Below are 27363 nucleotides of genomic sequence, written 5' to 3'. Positions count from 1 at the left end.
ACCCAGGATTTTGATTAAGAAACAAGCAGACCGAAAAAAAAAAAAAAAAAAGCTCCTAAAACTCCCAGTGGGGAAAAAATGTAGTGAGTCCTGCTTTCTATACTATTAGCTACCCTTTGGGGATAAGTATTATAAACAGTGGAGTATTATTTTTATAACAAGAGTCAAAACTATGTTTCCAGAGCCACAAAAAATTAGTCTTCTAAATGTGGTACCATTGATTCTTTACTTTTGTTATCACTGGAATGAGCCATTTTTTAACAGTTGACCGAGAAAGTCCTCCCATTTTCAGAATTTACTCCATTGGCTGTAAGACACTGACATTAATACATTCTTATCCATAGACATGCAACATAAAACTAACAATAATGCAAATGATCCTTGTTAATAGGAATGGAGAAGAAAACTGAATACGAATGATTTTTATCTCTAGAAAGGAAAATTAGCTGTTTGGTGAAATGTAAGTGACTAGTGATCTGTGAATATTGACCAGTTTTTACATTTATTTGTAAAATCATTTCAGCGTTCATAGTACTAAATATAAACATGCAATTCTTTTATTTCTCCTTTGAACCAGTTATAATAGCTTACTGGTTACTAAGCTAAGCTTATTGGTTAGCTTACTAATCAGTGAGTCAAAAAATCTCTGACAGATAGTCATTTCATATTTGCATAACATCATGACTTTTATCTTCTTTTTTTAAGAGTTTTTTTTATAGCATTAATAAAAATACATTAGTTGTTCAGTCATGTCTGACTCTTTGCAACCCTGTGGACTGTGCAGATCACCAGGTTCCTCTGTCCACGGAATTCTCCATGCAAGAATACTGGAGTGGGTTGGCATTCCCTTTTCCAAAGATCTTGGATCTTCCTGACCCAGGAGTTGAACCCGGGTCTCCTCCTACATTGCAAGCAAATTCTTTACCGTCCGAGCCACCAGTATGTAATTTACCTATTTGCTATACTTATTTTCTGCTTCCTGCTCACTCCAACTAGAATTTAAGTTTAGATAGGCAGGGATTGCTGTTGTTTTTGTTTTCTGTTATAAGTGCCTAGAACATACACAGGATTTAGGTAGCCAATAAACATGTTTTGAATTAACTGAATTCAAAGTAAGTTAAACTTCACCCGATTTGGTTTGTGGTAAAGGTCTTACACTAGAATAAATGGAACAGAGTTGAGAAAAACTAGTTCCACTTGAAACTTCAACATCACACTTTAAACAGTTTTTTAAAATTAAAGATACGTAAATAAAAGCCTTCAGTTTCTTTCTCCTTAGACCTAGCATTGATTGTAGCATTAGTAAATAAAATCTTATGAAGAAATTTTAGTGATATAATAATTTTTTAATTCTAGATGATAAACTTATATTAAGAAGTTACTTTTAAATTAATGAACAAACTATGGATAATAAAAAGCTATCTCAACTATTTCTTGAAAGTAAAACATTTTCAGCATACATATAATAACAAAAATTTTAATTTTTTATGTAAGCAATATATTCTCACTTCAAAAATCAACCTATATAAAAAGACAGACATTGAGACATTTCAGTCCTCCCCATCTTCCTGTCTATATCTGACCTTGCCCTTCTGCTTACAGGTTAATATCTTTTATTACTTTATTGTGCATGCTTTCAGTATTCTGTTGTGCATAAACAAACACATACAGATACTATAATCTTATTTTCCCCATCTTACAAAAATGCAGTGTACACTCTGTTCTGTAACTTGCCTTTTCCTTTTTATAGCATATCTTTAATTTCTTTCCACGTCAGTACTGAGAGAGCTCAGTAGCCCAGCATTCCATTGGAAGGAGGTACCACAGCTAAATCGACCAAACTCCTACACCAAAGTGTAATTCTGATCCAGCCACACTGAAATCAGCAAAATCAATGGGCTTGAAGACTGAATCAGAATGGACATCAAACATACGCTACTTGTTTACACAAGTAACTTGCGTACATTACTTGTTTACACAGTATTGAACCCTGCCCAATATTATCTGCATGCACCTATTTTCCACATTGTTCAGCCAGACAAGAGAAAGACAGTGTTATGGAGTCATGCAAAACGTCTATCACACTGCTCTAAAAAGGCTTCCAACTGTAAGGAAAGTGGCACATATTGTGAAAATATAAATTGAACACTGATTCACTAGCTATGAGACTCTTGGATTTCATAAATTCTCTTTTCAGCTTTGACATTTGATAATCTCTTTATAGTCCTCTTTCTTTTTGCCACAATGACATTTCATTGTGGTGTCTCCTAACACACTGGAATTCAATTATGCAATTTCAGTGAAGGAGGAAACAGAACAGGCTTTATCTTGAAAGCACGACTCCATCTTGGGCCTGACTGGACTTTGAGCTATATGCGCAGTATCTATGGAAATGACATACCAACTGGAAAACCAGACCCCCCGGATGGAAGAGCCCCAGGGCTCATACCTAGACTCCTCACCTAAAAGAATACCCTAATTATCTGTGTAACTGAATAGAATCATAAATTCTATTGACCACAGGCCTATTGATAATTGTCCACTGTTAACTACCTAGGCTTAAGGCATATGAATCACGGGTTATCCTTGACTGTATCTTTCTTTTCCTTTGTTCAGACTAGTTTCAGGGAATTTGGGGAGGTGGGTTTGGGCACATACACTTAAGGTATATAAGGTTTTCACAAGGACTGGTCAGGGTCCTTGGCTAAGAGGAGACTCTGCCTTGGGCCCGCCGGTGTAATAAATTGCACTCCACTATCTGCATTGTCCTTCTGAGTGAGTTTGTTTCCTGGAATGTGTGGCTACAACATCAGCTCTACAAAATACTCGTATCTGGAAGTAGGTCAAATCAGCTACTTCTAAAAACAAGAAAAACTTGACTTTGATCATTTTCAATGTCAAAGTTTTAAATCTGCCCTTTGATAAGAGGCAACTGAGGTTTCTTTCTTTTTTTTTTTTTTTTAAGGAAATGCTGTTGATTCTTGTTTTTCATTAATTATTCAATGACCCAGCTCATACTGTGTTTGTGAACACGGCCAGAAAACTACCGTCTGTTCAGATTTTTTAAAATAAATTTTAACACCCTAGGAAATGCAGGAATAAATGTCAGTAAATATGTAACTCTGAATGGTAAAGCATAAAATACAGTAGTCTTGAATAGTAGAGCATAGACAGGAAAGTAGGTCCTTCTGCAGCCAAGCTGGGAGCAGGAAATGCATTGTTCTGCCAGAGAGACCCAGTATTGGAATACTGTGTTGTCTCCAACACTCACACTCTGATAAGAGAAGAGGAAGTGAAGTAACCTCAAAGCCATGCAGATTTCCCAGGAATGATAGAATGTAACATTTCTTGGTCCTTTCCACTGCAAGCCTTAATGTTCCTATTGGCACCTCTTATCTCCTTTGAGTGAGCAGGGAGACAGTCATAAGGTATTTTGCTTTTGTAAGTTAAAAAGAAAGAGAAAATTATTCACTCTCTAAGTCATTTGTCCAATCTAAACTGCAGGAAATTTCTTAAAGGAAATCAACCCTGAATATTCATTGGAAGGATTGATGCTGAAACTGAAGCTCCAATACCTTGGCCACCTACCTGATGTGAAGAGCTGACTCATTGAGAAAGACGCTGATGCTGGGAAAGATTGAAGGCAGGAGTAGAAGGGGACAACAAAGAACAAGATGGTTGGATGGCATCAGCAACTCAATGGACATGAGTTTGAGCTAGCTCTGGGAGACGGTGAAGGACAGAGAAGCCTGGCGTGCTGCAGTCGCAAGGTGTCGGACATGACTGAGTGACCAAACACAACACAAACTACAGGACTCAGTTATCTTACCCTGCGTTAGTCAACACTTCACTAGAACTTTAGAACTGGAAGAAAACTTTTTGTATACTCAATAGTTTAAAGTACCTTCTAAAACTGGGTCTTATCTGCTTATTTCTAAATGTCCAAGATACAGAGAAAATAAGAGTTCTAGCTTTGAAAGTCCAGATCAGAAAAAGATAAATCTCAAGTGTAAGAGACATGAACCAGGACCCCTTCTGGCCTTTGGAGATGCTCCCAGTCTGCTCTCTCCACCTGAACTTTGTGACGTGACACTATACGTAGGTCAGAAGACACTCAAGAAAACCCCAAAATCTTTTTATCTTAGACAAGCTGAATTTCACGAGAAATCAAATCAGGCAATTATGAAATTATGCCATGAATGTGGTAACACAGTTTTATTTTCTATGCAAAATAAATGTAAAATGACCTCTTAACCCAGTTATCACACTCAGAGCACTATAGAATTCAAGATTTTAATCTAAGGTAAGGAAGGAGTAAATATGCTATGCAGAGGAGTCATATGATCTAACTTATAGTTAAGATTTTTACATTAATTCGTCTGTTTTAGAGCAATATTTAGCATCAGTTGTAGTTTTGCAAGTATCATGTACCTAATGGATTTTTTCTCAAAATAATAAACTCATATTTCCTATTTGTTCAGCAAAAGAATTGAATTATTAATAGCAATACCTAGTTTATAATTTTTGAGAAAAAATGCACGATAACTAAGGAAACTACCTGCTACTCCTACTGCTAAGTAGCTTCAGTCGTGTCCGACTCTGTGCGACCCCATGGACTGCAGCCTACCAGGCTCCTCCGTCCATGGGATTTTTCAGGCAAGAGTACTGGAGTGGGTTGCCATTGCCTTCTCCTACCTATTTAATTCAATATATAATGCACTATGAATATATTTGCTTTCTTTCCATGCTCAAGTCCTGGAAGAGCTAATGGAATGGATGAATGGAGTCAAAGTGCTCCAGGATATGTATAGGCAATCAGGTCTCATTCTATTCATCTCTCACAAGAGAGGACTGGACCAAACAATGCTTTTGGGTCTACCCTCTCTAAAATTCCAAATCTGAGTGATTTGGTTACATATCTCAGGGTAAAATTAGTTAGCATTATTTAGTACCTCTTTCAGGAGAAGGCAACGGCAACCCACTCCAGTACTCTTGCCTGGAAAATCCCATGGACGGAGGAGCCTGGTAGGCTGCAGTCCACGTGGTCGCACAGAGTTGCACACGACTGAAGCGACTTAGCAGTACCTCTTTACTGACTCAACCTCCCTGTCTCCTTCAAGAAATCAAACAGCAAGGCTGCAGGTTTTCTTTGAGATTTCCAATATTGCTGTGTAAACATAACAATAATGATAACAATGTAGATAACATTAACCCCCATGTGTGTGTTAAGTCACTTCAGTCATGTCCAACTCTTTGTGGCCCCATGAACTGTACACTGCCAGGCTCTTCTGTCCATGTGATTTGCCAGGCAAGAATATTGGAGTAGACTGTCATTTCCTTCTCTAGGGGATCTTTCCAAGCCAGGGATCAAACCTCAGGTCTCCTGCATTTGGCAGTCTGGTTCTTTTCCACTAGCGCCACCTGGGAAGCCCTCATTAACCCCCAAGTGTCAGCAAATCCAAATAGCAAAAAGAGATAAAGGTAAGTAAAGATGAAACCCTGCAGGATCCTTCTGGGTACAAGCCCCTCCACATTCCCACTTCTTATTTGGGAAAAAGCTTTAGCCTTGTGAAATGAAAACATCTCCTGCCATATCAATAAACAAGAAATGTCACAGCCTTCAGCAATTTCTGGCCTCCAAATGTGAATGAGGGCTCTCAAAACTGATCCAACAGATGCTGCCACTTTCCCCTTCCCCCTCGCTGAGGTAATTGCTGAGGAACTAAGGGAATGCAAGAAACAGCCAACAGCCACTCCTAAGGTTGAATGAGGAAATAGGATTTGGCACCAGAGAGCTGAGCTGCATATGAAAAGAATGAATTCAGTGAGCTCAGAGGCTTGCATCTTTCCATACATAGAATGCTAAATTCCTTAACTTGATATCTAATCTTTGACGTTCAGACTGCTTACTCCCTTTGTTGCAAACTTGTATATAGCCAAACTCCCCTCTCCTGCCTCCTTGGAGCAGTTTTCTCAGAGCTACTGAGATACTGTCTCCCAGGCTCTGAGTCCTAAACATGCACACCAAACAAAATAATTCTGCTTTCAGGTTGTGACTATATTTTTCAGTCTACAGTCTTCAAGGGCTTCCCCAAGTTTCAAAGAGCAGACTCAGTTACTAATTAGGAAAGTGAGAAAATGCAGAAACAAAGGAAAAGCAGTCAAGCAAGAAAAGTAGTAACAACATGAACGACAGAGTTGCAGGACTCCTAGTTTCTCCTAAAGAAATATAGATAATGATCTAATGATCCAGCAACCCCACATCCAAGGAGCGGTGGCTGCGCAGGCGCAGGAGGGCCTAGAGGAGCTATTCCACGTTCAAGGTCACGAGGAGGGGGGTGGTGAGGAGATACCCCTCATCCAAGGTAAGGAGCAGCGGCTGTGCTTTGTTGGAGCAGCCGTGAAGAGATACCCCACGTCCAAGGTAAGAGAAACCCAAGTAAGACAGTAGGTGTTGCAAGAGGGCATCAGAGGGCAGACACACTGAAACCATAATCACAGAAAACTAGTCATTCTAATCACACTAGGACCACAGCCTTGCCAACTTAATGAAACTAAATCAAACCCATGGGGCCACCCAAGACGGGCGGGTCATAGTGGAGAGGTCTGACAGAATGTGGTCCACTGGAGAAAGGAATGGCAAACCACTTCAGTATTCTTGCCTTGAGAACCCCATGAACGGTATGAAAAGGCAAAATGATAGGATACTGAAAGAGGAACTCCCCAGGTCAGTAGGTGCCCAACACGCTACTGGATCAATGGAGAAATAACTCCAGAAAGAATGAAGGGATGGAGCCAAAGCAAAAACAATACCCAGCTGTGGATGTGACTGGTGACAGAAGCAAGGTCCAATGCTATAAACAGCAATATTGCATAGGAACCTGGAATGTCAGGTCCATGAATCAAGGCAAATTGGAAGTGGTCAAACAGGAGATGGCAAGAGTGAACGTCGACATTCTAGGAATCAGCAAACTAAAATGGACTGGAATGGGTGAATTTAACTCAGATGACCATTATATCTACTACTGAGGCAGGAATCCCTTAGAAGAAATGGAGTAGCCATCATGGTCAACAAAAGAGTCCAAAATGCATACTTGAATGCAATCTCAAAAATGACAGAATGATCTCTGTTCATCTCCAAGGCAAACCATTCAATATCACGGTAATCCAAGTCTATGCCCCAACCAGTAACACAAAGAAGCTGAAGATGAACAGTTCTATGAAGATCTACAAGACCTTTTAGAACTAACACCCAAAAAAGATATCCTTTTCATTATAGGGGACTGGAATGCAAAAGTAAGAAGTCAAGAAACACCTGGAGTAACAGGCAAATTTGGCCTTGGAATACGGAATGAAGCAGAGCAAAGACTAACAGAGTTTTGCCAAGAAAATGCACTGGTCATAGCAAACACCCTCTTCCAACAACACAAGAGAAGACTCTACACATGGACATCACCAGATGGTCAACACCAAAATTATATTCTTTGCAGCCAAGATGGAGAAGCTCTATACAGTCAACAAACACAAGACCAGGAGCTGACTGTGGCTCAGATCATGAATGCCTTATTGCCAAATTCAGACTTAAATTGAAGAAAGTAGGGAAAATCACTAGACCATTCAAGTATGACCTAAATCAAATCCCTTATGGTCACACAGTGAAAGTGAAAATAGATTTAAGGGACTAGATCTGATAGATAGAGTGCCTGATGAATTATGGACGGAGGTTCTTGACATTGTACAGGAGACAGGAATCAAGACCATCCCCATGGAAAAGAAATGCAAAAAAGCAAAATGGCTGTCTGAGAAGGCCTTATAAATAGCTGTGAAAAGAAGAGAAGCCAAAAGCAAAGGAGAAAAGGAAAGATATAAGCATCTGAATGCAGAGTTCCAAAGAATAGCAAAGAGAGTTACGAAAGCTTTCCTCAGTGATCAATGCAAAGAAATAGAGGCAAACAACAGAATGGGAAAGACTAGAGATCTCTTCAAGAAAATTAGAGATACCAAGGGAACATTTGATGCAAAGATGGGCTCAGATGTCCTCAGATAAAGGACAGAAATGGTATGGACCTAACAGAAGCAGAAGTTATTAAGAAGAGGTGGCAAGAATACACAGAAGAACTGTACAAAAAAGATCTTCATGACCCAGATAATCACAATGGTGTGATCACTCATCTAGAGCCAGACATCCTGGAATGTGAAGTCAAGTGGGCCTTAGAAAGCATCACTATGAACAAAGCTAGTGGAGGTGATCGAAGTCCAGTTGAGCTGTTTCAAATCTTGAAAGATGATGCTGTGAAAGTGCTGCACTCAATATGCCAACAAATGTGGAAAACTCAGCAGTGGCCACAGGACTGGAAAAGGTCAGTTTTCATTCCAATCCCAAAGAAAGGCAATGCCAAAGAATGCTCAAACTACTGCACAATTGCACTCATCTCACACGCTAGTAAAGTAATGCTCAAAATTCTCCAAGCCAGGCTTCAGCAATATGTGAACTGTGAACTTCCTGATGTTCAAGCTGGTTTTAGAAAAGGCAGAGGAACCAGAGATCAAATTGCCAACATCCGCTGGATCATGGAAAAAGCAAGAGAGTTCCAGAAAAACATCTATTTCTGCTTTATTGACTATGCCAAAGCCTTTGACTGTGTGATCACAATAAACTGTGGAAAATTCTTCAAGAGATGGGAATACCAGACCACCTGACCTGCCTCTTAAGAAATCTGTATGCAGGTCAGGAAGCAACAGGTAGAAGTGGACATGGAACAACAGACTGGTTCCAAATAGGAAAAGGAGTACATCAAGGCTATCTATTGTCACCCTGCTTATTTAACTTATATGCAGAGCACATCAAGAGAAACGCTGGGCTAGAAGAAGCACAAGATGGAATCAAGATTGCCGGGAGAAATATCAATAACCTCAGATATGCAGATGACACCACTCTTATGGCAGAAAGTGAAGAGGAACTAAAAAGCCTCTTGATGAAAGTGAAATTGGAGAGTGAAAAAGTTGGCTTAAAGCTCAACATTCAGAAAACGAAGATCATGGCATCTGGTCTTATCACTTCATGGGAAGTAGATGGGGAAACAGTGGAAACAGTGTCAGACTTTATTCTTTTGGGCTCCAAATCACTGCAGTTGGTGACTGCAGCCATGAAATTAAAAGACGCTTACTCCTTGGAAGAAAAGTTATGACCAACCTAGATAGCATGTTGAAAAGCAGAGACATTACTTTGCCAACAAAGGTCCATCTAGTCAAGGCTATGGTTTTTCCAGTGGTCATGTATGGATGTGAGAGTTGCACTGTGAAGAAGGCTGAGCGCTGAAGAATTGATGCTTTTGAACTGTGGTGTTGGAGAAGACTCCTGAGAATCCCTTGGACTGCAAGGAGATCCAACCAGTCCATTCTGAAGGAGATCAACCCTGGGATTTCTTTGGAAGGAATGATGCCAAAGCTGAAACTCCAGTACTTTGGCCACCTCATGCGAAGAGTTGACTCATTGGAAAAGACTCTGATGCTGGGAGGGATTGGGGGCAGGAGGAAAAGGGGACGACAGAGGATGAGATGGCTGCATGGCATCACTGACTCAATGGACGTGAGTTTGGGTGAACTCCGGGAGTTGGTGATGGACAGGGAGGCCTGGCGTGCTGCAATTCATGGGGTCACAAAGAGTCGGACACAACTGAGAGATTGAACTGAACTGAATTAATGCATAACTTTGCACTGTTCTGCAGAAATTAAGCACCAGCCCAGAGGAGGATGTTGACTACATGCTGACTACAAGCATGTAGTCCCCGGGTTGGTTAAAACCAGAAGACTGGTAATTAAGATTCCCAAAACATCATCCTGTTACCTAACCACTAACCAATATCCATGACACCATCTTGCTGTGTGCTCATAAAACGTTTACTTTATGTACACAGAGAGAGAAGGCACCCTCTGGTTTCTCCTCTCACAAAGACACTAATTCTGTTATATCAGAATCCTACCCTCAGGACTTCATTTAACCTTAATTACCTTCTTAAGGGTACTATCTCCAAATACAGCCACATTAGGGGTTGGGGTTTCCCACATATGAATTTGGGGGAGATACATTCAGTCCAAGCAATAAGTTTGATAGTGAAAGCAATGAGCAGGAACTGAATATTTCTCTATGTTCTCCTTTCCTTTCTGACTCATCATCACTAAAAACAGAAATAATATGAAGCAATGAATGTTTCAGCATCCATGCGTCATGTAGCATCATAAAAGAAACAGGCAACTGGGAGGCTAATGATTCCCTAGGATGGATTCCACTTCTAATGTGCACTTGTTTTATCATTTTAATATATTTACCTATGCTATACAAGACAAGAAAACAAAGAGGTGGATTAAACCTATACTTGACAACACATATATGGAAGTAGTAAGTAGAACACGTGTGTGTTAAGCATAGGTATTTAGGGCATATTTAGGGCAACTGAGCATTAAATATCCACAGTTCACCAAATATATGAGACACAAAGTATCCCTTGATACACAGGGAGTCCTTGATATTCTTGATGTCTTAATTAAGCACCAATAGGTGGAAATCATGGCCACATATCCTTTGCCCAAAGAAGGCAAATAAAACCTAGGACTGCTGAGTAGGCTACGTGCCCTACATCTCTCTGAGACAGCAAGTGCGTGTCCCTGGCCCAGGGCACCTTCTGTCTGTGGGTCTCTTGCCGCAACCTTATTTCTGGCCCTCGTAACCACACCATCAGTGGGGAATGCTAATGTGGCAGAGAGTAAGAGAAAGGAGATATGAATATTGCCTAAACTCAATTACTGCGGTCCTTTCACCCGTGTGCACAACATCCTAAGTATGTTAACTAACCCATCTTTTTCCCCCAGCTTCTTATGGTATGTTTCAAATTGATTTCATAAACCATGGGGTTCAAGCATCCCAACTGGGTCTGTGAGTCCTTCTGTCCCATGACTCTGGAATGGATAGCTGGCTGGTAATATATGAGAGGCTACAGGGTAATCCCTAAAGGGAAATGTCATCGAGAACAGCCACAAATGCGAACTCCAAGCAGGAAGCCAGCCTTGAGAAAATCTGAGGCTCTTGCTTTAGCTATTCCTTTTCACCCACCTTGCATCAGCCAGAGTTGCTCGTGCTACAGCCCAGACTGTCACAAAAGCCGCTGGGAACCCTGCAATCAGAAAAGAATTCAGAGACAATATTTGTTTCAGGATTAAGGTATCTTTTTCTTATACTCATCACATAAAAATATACTATTAAAAGGTGAAAGAGAAAAATTGGACATGAAAAATGTTACTATGTAAACAAGAAAATTCCACTTAATTTTCATCTTGTCCATTTGAGAAGAGAGCTGGTACATTGATGTTATTTGTTCCCAAAAGTATGAAGAAGAAGATTGGCCCTATTTTCATTTGAGGGGTATAAGGTTAAGCTATGTGAGGAGGGGACTGGAGTTCCTGGAGTCAAAGGCAGGCAGTGGTCGGTGCATATAACTTTTACCTCTTGCCACTCCAACAGTCACATGCTTTCCAAGAAGCATGAAGCAACAAGAGGGACTCATGAGAAGTGACAGGAAGGCTATTGTTTTTAAAAATTTGAATTTTCTCATTCTAAAGGTGGAAGGCATAGAGAGCCTACACTGAAAGTTACAAAATTAGGACGTTTTGATCAGTTTAGCCTCTTCTTTATTGTTCATATTGGCTGCAGACAGAAGCATTTGCAGGTACTGAAAACTTACCAAAGAATGGTGCTATGTTAGCTTGATGATTTGAGCATGACATATTTGTCTTTCATAAGTAATAATCACCTATGAGCTTGCAACATCAAATCTATTAATTATAATGACTTTCTATGAGTCTTTGCTTCCAGTAAAGATGGACTGTTTAGTTCATGCTACATTCAGTTAGACTCTGACATCATGAAAAAAAACACAAACCATACTTTTATAGAACTCTGCAATAGAAGATCAAAGGATTTAATGAATATGTGGCCTTTTAGAAAGAAGTTTTTAAAAAAGGAAAGAGAGGCCACAGGAAGCACCTTACAAAGAGAGAAAAAAATTTAACTCAGAACACTTTTAACACAATATTTTTTACCTTTTAAAAAACACATTTGTAATTTTTCAGATATCTTTTCTAAGCAAAGGAACATAAAAATAGATGTAGATTAAAAATTTCAGAAAAATTAAAATAAGGTGATATCCTACAGCAGGGAATTTCTTTGGTTTTCTTAGTGATCTAGTTGAATTTAACCTCAGTCTGCCTGTGTGGCTATTTAATTTTATAATTCTATATTCCAGTTTTATTTATTGTTTTTATATAACTCCCTCTTTTAAAAATTCTGCTCAAATTCTATGTTTTAGGAAATTTTTGTCAAAATGAAAGTGAAAGTGTTAGTCCCTCAGTCACATCCAACTCTTTGGGACCCCATGGACCGTAGCCTGCTGGCAGCTTCTCTGTCCATGGAACTCTTCCAGGCAAGAATACTGGCGTAAACTTCCATTCCCTTCTCCAGCAAATGTTTGTGACCCAGGGATTGAATCCCCAATCTCCAGGGGATATTCCTGACCTAGAGATCGAATCTGGGTCTCCCACGTTGCAGGCAGATTCTTTACCATCTGAGCCACCAAGGAAGCTCAGTGTGCTGTGTTGTGCTTAGCTGTGTCTGACTCTTTGAGACCCCATGGACTGTAGCCCACCAGGCTCCTCTGCCCATGGGAATTATCCAGGCAAGAATACTAGAGTGGATTGCCACGCCCTCCTCCAGGGGATCTTCCCAACCCAGGAACTGAACCAGGGTTTCCTGCATTGCAGGCAGATTCTTTACCAGCTGAGCTACTAGGGAAGCCCAAAGGTAAAGTGCTTTTATATGATAATACACACATTCTGGCATCTCATCTGACAGGTGAAAATTAAGAATAGCTGCTAATACAGAGGTAAATTACCACAATCAATAAGGATAAAGAAGCAAGATTGAAACTTTTTTTTCTATCTTATACATTACTTTAGGTCTAAATCTTATTTAGACCCAATTATAACTTAAGGCTCCCCCTAGGTAGGTAAACGGGCTCCCCTGATGGCTCAGAGGTTAAAGCATCTGCCTGCAACGTGGGAGACCCAGATTCGATCTCTAGGTCAGGAATATCCCCTGGAAAAGGAAATGGCAACCCACTCCAGTATTCTTGCCTGGAGAATCCCATGGATGGAGGAGCCTGGTAGACTACAGTCCACGGGGTTGCAAAGAGTCGCACACGACTGAGCAACTTCACTTCACTCATTTGGTAGGTAAACACTCAGCACGTTATTATTCACACTGTAATGATGTGTGGAGCTGCTTTTATTTACATTGATTTTGCTGGTTCTTAATAATAAATTGGCAAGGAAGGAAATTACCATCTAAAGAGGAACATATGCTGTATCTGCCTTTGTAAATTGAAAACGGATATTTAAAATGACTGTTTTTGTACATCCTTATCACAAAACAAGATGTACAGAGAAGCAAAAGCAAATTCTAATGATAACTATGTTTCTATTCTTTCAACCAATCATAGCCTTAATTTTTCCTATCCCTGCCTCAATTTTCTCATAAATAAGGCACTTTATTCTTGGCTCCAACTGCACATTTTAAAATTGCATTTAATTATATACTTAAGAAAAGAAAAGAAAGCGAAGTCGCTCAGTTGTGTCCGACTCTTTGCAACCCCATGGACTATATAGCCTACGAGGCTCCTCCATCCATGGGATTTTCCAGGTAAGAGTATTGGAGTGGGTTGCCATTTCCTTCTCCAGGGGATCTTCCTGACCCAGGCATCAAACCCGGGTCTCCCACATTGCAGGCAGACGCTTTACCGTCTGAGCCACCAGAAGGGTCAGTCAAAAAGTACAAACTTCCAGTATAAGCACAACAAAAGGTACAAACTTCCGGAAATAAGATAAATAAGTACTAGAGATGTGATACAATACAGAAAAAGATTAGTTGTTACTGTTTTAAATTGTGGTTAAGTGAGCATAATATTGCATGTAATATGATTTATAAAAGTGAGCTTTCATGTAAATCCTACTTGCTTGCATGCATGTTATTAAACCATTCAATGAAATGATGATTTCAAGTTGTGATGGTTATCTACTATAATTGTCACTCCTATGCCAAAATGTTTCTGGGGAAATTAATACAAGTTTTAAAGAAAGGTAAGAAACTAAAACTTGTATAGAATCTCACTGGAATCCTACTTTTTTTTTTGTTACATTTTATTTTTCATAGAAAGATTTGAAAACTAGTTTCCTGGGTTTCAGAGCTTCCCTGGTGGCTCAGATAGTAAAGAATCTGCCTGCAATGCAGGACAAGCTAGAGACTCGGGTTTAATCCCTGGGTCAGAGAGATTCTCTGGAGAAGGGAATGGCAACCCACTCCAGTATTCTTGCCTTGAAAATCCCGTGAACAGAGGAGCTTGGTGGGCTACAGTTCATGGGGTTGCAAAGAGCTGGACACAACTAGAGCCACTAACACTTCACTCACTTCAGTGAGACAAATCCCTGACTTTATGAAGCGACAGACTGAGTGATACAGCCCAAATAAGAGCTGATAAGGGACTGAGCAGCTAACTATCAAACCAATTCGTAAATAAAGAAAAAACAAGTTTATTACTAGTGTGACCAGTGTCATAGCAAGCCAAAAAATAAAATCAAACTCAGACAAAGTCACTGTTGAATTTTCTATCAACAACTTTATCAACTTCTACTAATGATGTGAGTACACAGACATAATTTTGATTTGAAGGTAAACTACAAAAACTGTTAAGAAAATTACCAAAGTACCCCCCCCAAAATATTAAATGTATCTTTTTTTATTTTAGTAATTGGTAGTCAAAGATAAGGGACAGCTTGAAACCAAACTGTTTTCAGAAATAGAATTTTATTCACAACAATTAGTATTTCATAATAAATAAAGAGTAACAGTAAATTGACCCTTTATCTTCTTCAAGGTTATTAACTAACAGGAAATTCAATATCCCTTACTTTACGCTTTTAAATGTTAAGACAATGTTAAGGCCAAACAGGCAAAAAACTTTCTTATTTTGGAGGGGAAAAAAAGCTTCAAATTTAATCTTGAGCCACTTAGTTAATTTTTTCCCTCTGCTGACCACCTGATCATTTACAAATTAAAATAACAGTTGTTAATCTTGAGACTTCTTAATTTTAACCACATATGAGTTTTAATTTCTCTTAAACTATAACAAACAACATTCTTTCTCCATATCACATTGAGTTAGTGCCTGGTTCAGTAATCCCTCTAGGACTGAAAAGGCATTTTGGAATGTGAGTTCAATCTTTTTTTTTTAATTACCTATGCCAAAAGTAATTCTAACTATTTCCTTCCAAAAGACATGGTAAGTCTACATAATTAGCTTGTAATTTGTATTGTTAAATACAGCCAAGATGGTTCTATAAATTTCTTTCTGTCATTCTCATCATATGACCCAGAATTTTAAATCAAAGATGCATCATTATGGATTAGAAATTCAAAAATCAAAATTTGTAGAATGGAATTATGGTTAAATCAAGACACTGGCATAAGACATGATGAGCACAGCAGTTCTAAATGTGTAAGGCAAACAAGGTGTTTCCCCCAAAGAATCCTCTCAAGAATCTGGTCTAAGAACAGTAACCCTAAGTTAAATGTGAAAAGTTTGTTACCACTGGGAGAATCACAGACTTGATTTTAATGATTTTCCTCAATAAATAATTAAAGAGAAAGTAAACATAAAGATGGGATGGGGAGAGACTATTTCAGGAAAAGAGCTGAAAGAATGCTGATGACAGGCATGACACAAAGCCCTGAAATCCATAATCCACTTGAAAAGGAAAGGAGACAGAAATGCCTTACCCCAGCCTATCAAGGTGAAGCCCCACAGGTACTTGGTGTCCGAAAAGAATGCCACAAAGATTAAACTATGCAGATAGAGACCTTCCACCAAAATCCAATAGTAGTTTGTAGCCAAGAAGTAAATAAACATCACAACAGCCATCTTGCACCCAATCTGTTACAAATAAACCAACATGGCACCATATTAGAACTCCTAATCATTCTGTTTCTACCACTAAAAAGCAGTTCCTCATTTCTTTTTTAGAATCTAATGTCTCTTATAAATGGGGAAGCCAAGACTTTTGAAAGAGGCCAGAACAATGTTATTTAAATATAGCATTTCTAAGACTGCTGTCTTGATTTTATTTTTAAAATAAGTTTTTTTTTCCTTTAGAAGTAACAAGAAATCACTTTTCCTCAATTTATTCAAAAAAGAATACTTGATCATCAGAGAAAATTAGGAAAGTACAGAAAAGCATAAAGAAGAAATTCATCTATCATTCTACCATGAATTTATTTTATTCTGGACTTTGTTATACTCCGAAAGTTAAATGGCTTAAAACACTAAACATTTAATGTGTCTTATGAATCTATGGATTGGCTGGGTGATTCTACTGATCTGGGAGAAGCTCAGGTAATCTTGACTAGGTTCACTCATAGAAGTCTACTTTCAACTGGCATACCATTACACCCACTTCATCCTTCATTTTAAACAAGTCACAAAGCCAATGCAGAATTACAATCAGCAGAGACGATAGTGAATTACAGGGAAAAGGACAAAGATAATGATGGCATTAAGAAAATCAGTCTACTCTACCTAATTTCCAGATATACCACTTCAAGATGATAATGCTTTCCATTAACTGAATGACTGGGTAATTCTACATACTTAATAACACTAGGATATCTAAGAGCACAATCAAGTACTATGGAATCTTACATGGGAACAAGTCTTTGGGTCTCTAATAAAGGAACTAAATCCCCTGGGTTTTTAAATCCCAACCTTCTAGTTTTGCAGGTAGGTTTTGCTTTTACTTTTAGAAGTGGTAAGCCATGTAAGGGGTCATGAGGAAAACACTTACATATTGTGATTTGTCCACAGCAGGCACTTCTATGGCGCTTTGTAGGTCATCCTGCAGTATCAGGGACCGCAGCTCCTTTACTCCTATGTGAGCATGGACCACTCTGTCTTTGACAAAGATGCTCGCAGCTCTCAGCATGAAAGACACAAATAAATGCATGTGGATATAGTTCCTAGTACAATGCAGTCGTCTACAGAGAGGAAATATTTAGTATTTAGGTTTGAATAAAATTAGAAATGGAGACAGAAAATATGTAAATGAGCTCAAACTTCCCCCCCAAAAAAAGAAATATAATAAACCTGAACAAAAAGAGCAACAATTGGAGTCAAAAGCTAAAATATAATTTTTTGAGAGTTAATTTCAAATATATCCTGAGCAGCTACCATGTTTATCCAGATTATGCAGTGTTAAATATTATACTACAGTATAATATTATAATATACCATTATATTATATGTGCATACATGCTAAGTTGCTTCAGTCATGTTCAACTTTTATGTGACCCCATGGACTGTAGTCCACCAGGCTCTTCTGTCCATAGGATTTCCCAGGCTAGAATAGCAGAGTGGGTTGCCATTTCCTTCTCTAGGGGATCTTCCCAACCCAGAGATCAAACCCACATCTCCTGCATTGGCAGGCAGATTCTTTACCACTGACCCACCTGAGAAGCCTCTATTTCTTCCTGTATGGTATTGAATCATCTAGAGATTATTTAAGATGAATTTCCGTCCTGTGCCACCAAAATCATTTGGAAAAGGTGAAATAAGCTTTCACATCATGAATGAAAATTTTCTAACTCCTTTGACAATACTCTGCATCACTTAGCAAAAACAGACTGCAATGCAGACCCACTGTTTTAATGGTTTCATACTGCTTTGAGGCTTTAAGTCTTTAAACAAACAAACAACGAAGAGTAACCCTGAATTTTTCATCAAAAATAACTTCTCAAAGTCAAATAATATAACGCAAGGTTGAATTCAGAAGTTTATGTTTAGGGACAGTATCTGGAGGCACAGATTGTGAGAGGTCTGTGTCTTTGATGCATAAGAAACAGACCGGCCCCTTCACGGAGGAAGTGATTGAGAATTACTCACCTGAAGTAACCAATGATGAGAATAGCCACAGCCAGGGATGCAAAGGAGACAGAGTATCCGACAGTGTACATGACATAGAGGCGTTCAAAGAACTCTTGCTGCAGGGCAAGAGATTTAATCAGAAAAGCATATTTGATGGAGGTAAATTAAGAGTGTGCATTTAAAAGATAGGCAATGTGTTGCCACATTCATATAATATATAAATTATGTTTATGGCCTTCCTTTTACTCCCCAGATTGAAGTCAGGATTAACATATAATAAAATAATTGGCACTTCTTCTTGCTTTAAGTGAGGCCAAACTCAATGTTTCAAGATTCACTTCATGGATTTTTTGCAGTGTTCATTTTAACTAGTTGGAATTGTATATCTAATGTGATATTTGGAGTAAATAAAACACACTGAAGGATGATTTTAAAACTAGTCAAAAGGATATATCACTTTTGGAATATTATTTCTAGTTTTCTTTTGCTTTTCTACCAAGCTGTAGTTTCTATGAAAGCAAAATGTGCAGATTTTAAATGAGCAGTTTGATGGGTTTTGACAAACTGAGTTCTTTGTGCCACTAGCTAGTCAAAAATCCACCCACCATCCAGCTCCCAGGTTAACTACTGTTCCAATTTCTGTCATCACAAATTGGCTTTATCTGTTCATGTACTTCATATATTTCTTGACTCTTCTCAGACTTCTTAGAATTATATAGTGTATACTCTTTTTTGTCAAGACACTGTTATGATATTCACTGATATTATTACATGAATCAACAGTTCATTCCTTTTTCTTCTTTTGTATTTCAAAATGACTATAAATTCAAAAGAAGTAGGAAAAGACAGTAAGAAAGGTCCTCTGTACCCCTTCACCAGTATCCTCCAATGCTTGCATTTAATTACACTAAAATACCAAACTAGGAATTTGGCATTGGTGCAATTCATGTGTTTACAGTCTGTGTCATTTTATCACACATGAAAAAAATTTTTAAACATCTCTGCAGTTGAACTACAAAAATAGTCCATCACAACAAAGATCTTCCTCCTGCTGTTCCTTTTATAGTCATACCTACCCTATTCCTCTCCACCATCCTTATCACCCACCAAACATTAATCTGTTTTCTATCTCTGCAATTCTGTCATTTCATAAATGGATAAATGAAATCCTATAGAACATGAACTTTGAGTCTGGCTTTTTTCACTCAGAGTAATAACCTCAAGATCCATTCAGGTTGTTATTCATACCAAGTCTGTACTTTTTTATTGCTGCACAGTTTGTGGCAAATGATTAGAATAATTAAGAGATATAACTAAACTAGGGCCTTCCAGGTGGCGCGAGCTGTAGAGAACCTTGCTGCCAATGCAGGAGACATAAGAGACACAGGTTCGCTCGTTGGGTCAGCAAGATCCCCTGCAGGAGGGCATGGCAACCCACTCCAGTATTCTTGCCTGGAGAATCCCATGGACAGAGGAGCCTGGAGGGCTATAGTCCATGGGGTCACAAAGAGTCGGACACGACTGAGTAACTTAGCACACTGCATGGTATGTACATAACCACCATTATATTTGAAATGAGTTTCAGACTTTGTAGATAACATACAAAGTTGGGTCATGTTTCTTATAGACTCTTCTATGTTAATTGGTATCTTAAGATATTTGTTTTTAATATAACATTGATATAATATTAAGGCTAAGTCCATTTTATATTTTTATTTTCTGTTATGTTTTTCATTTCTGTGTTTTAGTTTTCTGACCATCCCTGAATTACTCGAACAATTTGTAGAATTCCATTTTGATGTGTATTTTTGGTGGTGGCTTTTGGTGGTGGCTCTAGGTATTATACCATATAACAATGTGGAAGATTTGACCACTGAATTTTCAACTTTCTTCTTTTCTAATTAAGTATTGAGAGCTATAAATCTATCTCGACATCTGCTTTTGCTGTTTCCCACAGTCTTTGATATATATTGAGCTTTCATATTTATCCAAACTTTTGCCATTGGTCACATAATTTTCAACTATTTGTGAATTATCTACATATTTTAGTTGATTTTCTATTGATTCTTTTGTGGTCAGAGAACATACATAGGCTATGTGGTTTTAATCTTGAGATTTACTGAAACTTGTTTTATACCCCAGCATATGTTTTATCTTGATAAACTTTGGTGAGTACTTTAAAAGAATGTGAATTTTTCAGTTATTGTGAATGAAGTAAAGTGAAGTGAAAGTCTCTCAGTCGTGTCTGACTCTTTGCAGCCCCATTGACTGTAGCGCGCTAGCCTCCTCTGTCCATGGGATTCTTCAGACAAGAATACTGGAGTGGGTAGACATTCCCTTCTCAAGAGGATCTTCCCAACCCAGGGATCAAGCTCTGGGTCTCCTGCATTGCAAGCAGATTATTTATCACCATCTAAGCCATCAGGAAGGAGAAGGAAATGGCAACCCACTCCAGTGTTCTTGCCTGGAGAATCCCAGGGATGGGGGAGCCTGGTGGGCTGCCGTTTATGGGGTTGCACAGAGTTAGACATGACTGAAGCGACTTAGCAGCAGGGAAGCCTTTGAAGCTCCTAAACGCATGTATATTTAGGATTATTTCCTCTTGGTAAATTGATTCTTCGTAATTTTAAATATTGCTCTGTATTGGTAATGCTCTTTGTCTTAATGTCTACGTTTCTCAAAGACAGCATACAGTTGAGTGGTACTTTTATTATCCATTCTATCAATCTCTGCCTTTTAAGAGAAATGTTTAGTTCACTGACCTCAAATACAATCACTGCTGTGACTGGGTTTAGATCTAACATATAAGTATTTGCATTCTATACATCTTATCTTTTCTCTGAGCTTCTGTACCTACTTCCTTACCTTTTATTGGGGGTTGAGGGATGGGGAACTCAATCAGGTATTTATTAGTATTTCACTTGTGTTATCTTTTAGCAGTTACTATAGAGACTTGGTTATGCATTTTGAACTTATCAGACCTACCCTGAATAATATTGAACTATTTCACCATATAAACAGATATTTGCAATTATGTCCCTAATTTTGCTCCCTTAGCCTTTGTCACATCTAGATTTTGTTCTACATAGTTTATAAACCCTAATGAGAGGTTATTATGTTTGCTTTAAGCAGTCAGCAGACTTTTAAGTGAATTAAATTATAGATATAAAGATGGATATAAACATAGTAATAAATAAGGATAGGTATATAGTTTTGCTTATTATTTTAGTCTGTCATTTTTATCCACATATGTATCTATTCTGGTACTCCTCATTCTTTCCTGTCAATCTTGGCTTCCATCTGATATATTTCTCTCCCATCTAGAGAATTTTTTTTTGAGCTTTTCTTATACAGAAGTCTGATAAAGATGAATTCTCTCAGATCTTTTTCTGTCTGAAAAATATCATTATTTTCCCTTTATCTTAATGCATATTATCACTTTTAGAATGTCATTCCATTGTATTCAGGCCTCTGTTGTTTAACTAAAAGATAATCATCCTTTTAGTTTTTGTTCTCCTGAATACCATGTGCGCTTTTCCTCTCACTGCTTTTAAGGTTTTCTTCTTACCCTGATTTACAGCATTTTAACTATGATGTGTCAAAGTATGGTCTTCTTTTTATTTAAACTGCCTAGGGTTTCCTGAATGCCTGGGACCTGTGATTGATTTATTTCAGCCACTTTATAAAATTACCGGCCATTGCCTTCTGAAATATTTCTTTTGTCCTATTCTTTCCCTCTCTTCTTACCCTAATTTCACATATCTTAAGCAATTACATATTATCTCACAATCTCAGATGCTTTTGTTTATTTAATTTACTTTTTCTCCTAATGTGTCACTTGGAAAATTTCTGTAGCCTTCTTTTCAAGTTCACTGATCTTTATCATTCTGTGTCCAGTATTCTGTTGAGCATATCAAATAAATTCATTTTGAATTGAATATTTCAATTCTAGAATTTCCTTTTTAAAAAGTTTTCATTTCTCTGTAGTTTTCCCATCTGTTTATGTACTTTTTTCACTAAATCAGCTAACATATTTATGAGTCATTACCTGGAAATTACAACATCTGGATCATCTATTTTTTCTGCTTTGTTTTTACTCTAGATTTGCGGTCCCTACCCTGTAATTTTTTATTATATTATGTGCACTGTAAGTAAAAGAAGAGTTGGGACTGAAGCATGTAATATTGAGGCAGGAGGCAGATGGGCCCCCTCTCCCACCAGGGTAAAGCAAATTGGAGATTCATTTTCTATTGACCAAAATTCTAAGATAAGAATAGCGGGGCAATTAAGGGAAGAGGCTGGACCCTGCACAGACCACATAGTTCTCATTTCCGGAAGTTGGGAGACCTCCTGGACCACATATGTGCAGAAAAGGCCACTTGGAGGCCAAAGGGGAGTCATGTCAAGGGATGTTCCACCCAGATGCCTTTTTAGTAGGATCCATCTTGGCTAAGGGATGCATATGCACACATGGGAGGATTCTGAGATATTACAAATACGGACTGTGAACCAGGCAAATCACAATGATTGGCCAAAGGAAACCAGAAAGAAATGCCCCATATTAGTGATTTAAACTGCCATGAAGGTACCACTCAGTGACTCTCCCTCTGGGTCTGCCTGCATGTCTATCCCACATGCACTGTACTCTCCTCCTAATAAATACTTTACTTGCTTCACTACTTTCCATCTTTGCGGAAACTCTTTTCTGCAAAGCCAAATGGCTAGGGCCCTTGTCACTGACCACTGGTCTAAGTGACTAGGATCTGGTGCCTTCACTGCTGCAATCCAGCCCATGTCTGGCTGGAAATCCAAGTCCCGCCCCAAGTCACTGCAGACAGAGGCCACCCAAGATCAGTATTAACAGGCTGAAAAGGGCATTCATCTTCCTCTATCAGGCTTCTTGGGTAGTGAGGATGGATTACTTTGTTTTAATCTGAGGTTGGGTTTGTGGTAGTTTTTCTCAGTTTGTTGTTCTTTCCATGATTCTGTTTATCCTGATTTTAGGTTTTGAGAGCAGAATTCCGAATCTTCCTTCAGTAGATGATGGGATCTTAGCACCAGCAGCCTCTAGCGGCCATTATATGGGTTTTTGTCCATCTGAAGGTTTTCTAAGCTGCAGAGAAACTCTTTCTGCTTTCTGAACCATCCATCAGCTATATAAAATTCATATAGCCTTTAGACCCAAGAATATATGATAATTTCTACAGTATGCTGCTGTTTTAAATATAATACTCTAAAGAATTTAACAACCTCATGGCCTCTCATAAGCATTCCCTGCCTTTTTTGTCTTTTAATTTCACTTTGCTGTGAATTTCGCTTTGCTCTCAATTTCGCTTTGCTCTCTAGCCTGCCCTGGGCTTCCTGCATCTCAGAACGCGTCTGTCCATTATGCTGCTCTGCTCCAGTTCTCAGCTAGCCACTGCCTCATTTTAGATGAAGACCTCTTGGGCCTACTAAAGATCTTTTTCAGCTCTATTTTGTCAGGCTTTTCATTCACTGAGATTTGTCATCTCGGGGGTTTCTCTCAGCTTTCCTGCCCTCCCCCAGCAGTCATGCTCTAAGTGAGGGCCCCAGATAGCCCAAGAGATATCTCTCAGCTCCTCTGTTTCTGTCCCATGCCTTCAGCTAACAGCTACCTCTCACCCAGTGAGGGTCCTACATACATCCTGGGAAGTTTCTCTGCGTCCACCTACACTGCCCCCAGCCTTTAACTCACTGCCTCCAGAAATTCAGTGAAGGCTCATGGGTAAGAACTGGCTGATGAGTAATAGCTCACCCTGAATGGGCTTCATTTCTTGGAATTCTAAGCCTTTATTCTAGTCCTCGTCTGATGAAAGTTCTTTTAAAAATGGTTCTTTTCTTTTTATCCCCTCTATAGCCTGGTTGCTCTCTTCTAGCACAGAAACAGGGATAAATACAGCTACAGGTCTCTTCTGTCATAAGAAGAGGCTTTCCTCTTTCTGCAATTAGCTCCATTTAGATTTCTTGGCATCTTCAGCTCACTGACAGGCTTTTACAAATTATTAATGTTGCATCTTACTCAGCTTTTTCTTAATATTGCAACTTCTCACACGCTGACTGGAAGCAGAAGACTGCCTTTTTAAAACATTTATGACATATTTTCTCTTAATAAAATGTTAAACTTCTGTAGAAAATATTTGGATAATGTGTAAAATAAAAAAAAAAAAGAGAGAGAGAGAGAAGGGAAATAACTCCATAATTCCCACACAAGCAAAAAGAAACACTGCATTTCGTATATTTCTTTTCATGCTATTTCTGTGTATCATTTCCCATTGTTTTGAATATTTGCATCCCTAATTTATATACAACTTTATTATCTGATTTTCTTCCAAGTAACTGAATAACAAAAGGATTTCCTAAGACCACAAACTCTTTACACAAAATATATATTTCAGCTGACTTAGCCAATTCTTCATTGGAAATTTAAATTCTTCAAAACATTCACTATAATAATTAATGGTTCAGTGAACACTATTCCATTCAGTTCCCCCCAACTCCAAATCTTTATGCTTGAATCTCAGAAATGAAATTATAAGATCAAAGGACAAGACCCTCTTGAAGTCTCTTAGTATATATTGTTAAATTGTTGTCCAAAAATTCATAGAGCCTTTAGACAGAAGGATATATAATTTTTACAGTATGCTGATGTTTTTAATATAATACCCTAAAGAATTTAACAACTTCATGGCCCCTCATAAGCAATCCCTGCTTATTTGTTCTTTAATTTTTGAAATCGTTTTCTGGACAAGATTATTGGAGCGGGGTTGCCATTTTCTCCTCCAGGGGAACTTCATGACTTAAGGATCAAACCTAAATCTCCCCGTCTCCCACATTACAGGAAGATTCTTTACCACTGATCCAGAGGAAGCCATTTTCCCTTTTTTTATTAAAAGTAATTCTCTCATTGTCAAGTCAATGATATGAAAATTATTTAAAGAACAAAACAATAGATATTTTAAAAATCTTTGGCATGTATTCTTAATTCACTGTCTTTACTTTTATCTTTTGTTCCTTATACAAAAATTCTGATTACAACCATCAGTAATTAATATCTCATAAATAAGTAATATCATTTTGCCCTACAGCATATCAAAACTTTAGGACATATCCAGTTTTCTTATTAAAAGATTTTTTACATTTCTTAAGTTTTCTCAAATTATTACTTAAGGGTTGTAAACAATAGAAAACACTCTGTATTTTTAATTAAGGAGATAAAATTACTTATGGCTAACAAAATTAGTCAAATTTTTCAGTTAAATTTTAAATCATGTTCATATAAAACAGTATATATTTTGGATATTTTACCTTCCTTTGATACTTTGACTCTTGGAATACAGAGTAGTCAAAAAGAATGGTTGTAATATTAGAGTTCAATGTAAATAAAATCATGATACAATTTAATGCCATTTAAAAGCTATGAAAGACTTGCATTTGTCATTTAATCCACAAATTTATAACACAGAACATGAAACACTGTGAATGTTTATCTATTTTAATGAAATTGAAATTATTTTAAAGTGTTTTACATTAACTTGGCTTTGGCTCCACTGTAACATACACAATAATCTCCTCACATTAACTAATTTTATCTGAGAAGCATGTCAACAATGACATACAAAACTGAAGTCTTTTAGCAACTTACTAAAGAGTCCTTAAGGTGGTAGGGTTTTGTGTTAGAAAAAAAATTAAGGAAAGAAGTCCTGACTATTAATGCCTAATCAAACAAGGAACTCTCCAACTCACCAATTCTCATGCCACTGCTCCTCCTCCCCCACAACCAAAAAAGACCACCAAGCATAAAGAAAAATGTCTAATGTTAGGAGAGTTATGTATTATGACTGTTCTCAGGGGCCTCATAAAATCATTTATACTTCAACTTATGTTCACCCCTACCATCATATGACTATGGTGAAGTTATGCTCATCCCTATAGCATCAAGCATTTTATAGATGAGGTCTGAGTGATAGGAATTTAAGCATGACTTTTAATCTATCTACCATATATAACCTAAAAGTAACTATCTAGAAGTTTCTGAAGTTTACATGTGATTACCATATCAGAAACAGCACCGATAAAGAATGTGGAGACCAGGGCCCTGCTCTAGACCCTGTCATAACTGAGCTGTGTCACTTTGATCGACCCCTCATCTCTGGTTCTAAGTTCACACACGTGTACAACTGAGATATTATGTGAGAAGATCTATAAGTCACCTCCTCGCTCCTCTTTAACTCTACATACTCTGATTTTTCCTATACTAATGAAATCACCTACTGGCAAATCTTATGAGATGAAAAACACATCTATACAATATAAAGTTACTCCAGGAACATAGAGTGAGACAAGATGTTTCTATTCATATGTAACCAAGAAAAAAATCATGAATTATATTGCTGACTACCTATTTGGAATTTTACACATAATACACCATCATAGAATAGGGTCATAAAGAGTCAGACATGACTGAGCAACTGAACTGAATGTAATATAAACATAATGTAAGATAAGTGACACATATTCACAAGTATACATACATATATCTCAGCCAGGTAATTCTAACCAAAAGAAGATATCAAACTGCTTCAGGACCTAGACCTCTCCTTAACCAGGTATCTGAAAAGCTTTCAACCTTGCTTTTATCTTTTTTGATATTTGTGTCAGATAATATAAGAGTTTTTTGTACAGTGGTTGGTAATCATTTTGTTTTCCTTTAGGGATTCACAAATACAAAAATACCATTACCTTTCCTATGTTGATATCTGGTTGCAGAAAGCGAAGGCAGTCTGAATAATTAGACCATGTTTTATTTAAACTGTGCATAAAATCCCATGTTCCATTGGGGTTACAGTGTCGGAAAGCAACTCCTATAAAGATGTGAAGAAAAACACTGAGATTGCTCAGTTCCTGTAGAGTCTATTATTTTTAAAAAAGGAAGTTTCTATTCCAAATGAGTCATTTCACAAAAAATTAAATACCTTTATGATTGAAGTCGTAAATATAAGGAGGACATGGGACAGCCAACATTTTCCCCACCGTTCCTCTAGGCCAACAAATGAGTCCATCCCATTCTGGGAAACAGTTTCCTTCTGATAAGGAAAAAATTTAAAAACAAATAAACAAAAATGCAGTTAGAACCAGAGAGTTATTGTGTTCAAAATACAAAATTTCAAGTCACTGCCTATAGCAAAATGTAAAGCAAACTGGTAGTTTTGTAAACTAGAATCAGATGGACATATGATACAAACATCTCAAAATTCATCCACCTAGCCTCATCAAAGGCCCATTGCTAGGAATATTTGATTTGCGTAAATTAAAACTAGTGATT

General features: G+C 37.9%; 1 protein-coding gene across 1 annotated transcript in view; it reads right to left on the bottom strand.

The window, feature by feature from the left end:
- Nucleotides 1-27363, bottom strand: part of PTH2R (parathyroid hormone 2 receptor) — a 96662-nt gene that overhangs the window by 49269 nt on the left and 20030 nt on the right. Inside the window, exons 3-8 of the mRNA XM_069578219.1 lie at nt 27014-27124; nt 26781-26902; nt 18039-18136; nt 16945-17134; nt 15884-16037; nt 11111-11171 (exon numbers count right to left, since the gene is read on the bottom strand). Of these exons, the coding sequence (XP_069434320.1) occupies nt 11111-11171; nt 15884-16037; nt 16945-17134; nt 18039-18136; nt 26781-26902; nt 27014-27124 (736 nt within the window). The remainder of the gene's footprint in view (nt 1-11110; nt 11172-15883; nt 16038-16944; nt 17135-18038; nt 18137-26780; nt 26903-27013; nt 27125-27363) is intronic.

This window comes from Ovis canadensis, chromosome 2 (genome assembly GCF_042477335.2).
Source record: "Ovis canadensis isolate MfBH-ARS-UI-01 breed Bighorn chromosome 2, ARS-UI_OviCan_v2, whole genome shotgun sequence".
NCBI lineage: Eukaryota > Metazoa > Chordata > Mammalia > Artiodactyla > Bovidae > Ovis > Ovis canadensis.
This window is presented reverse-complemented; position numbering and strand designations above follow the sequence as displayed.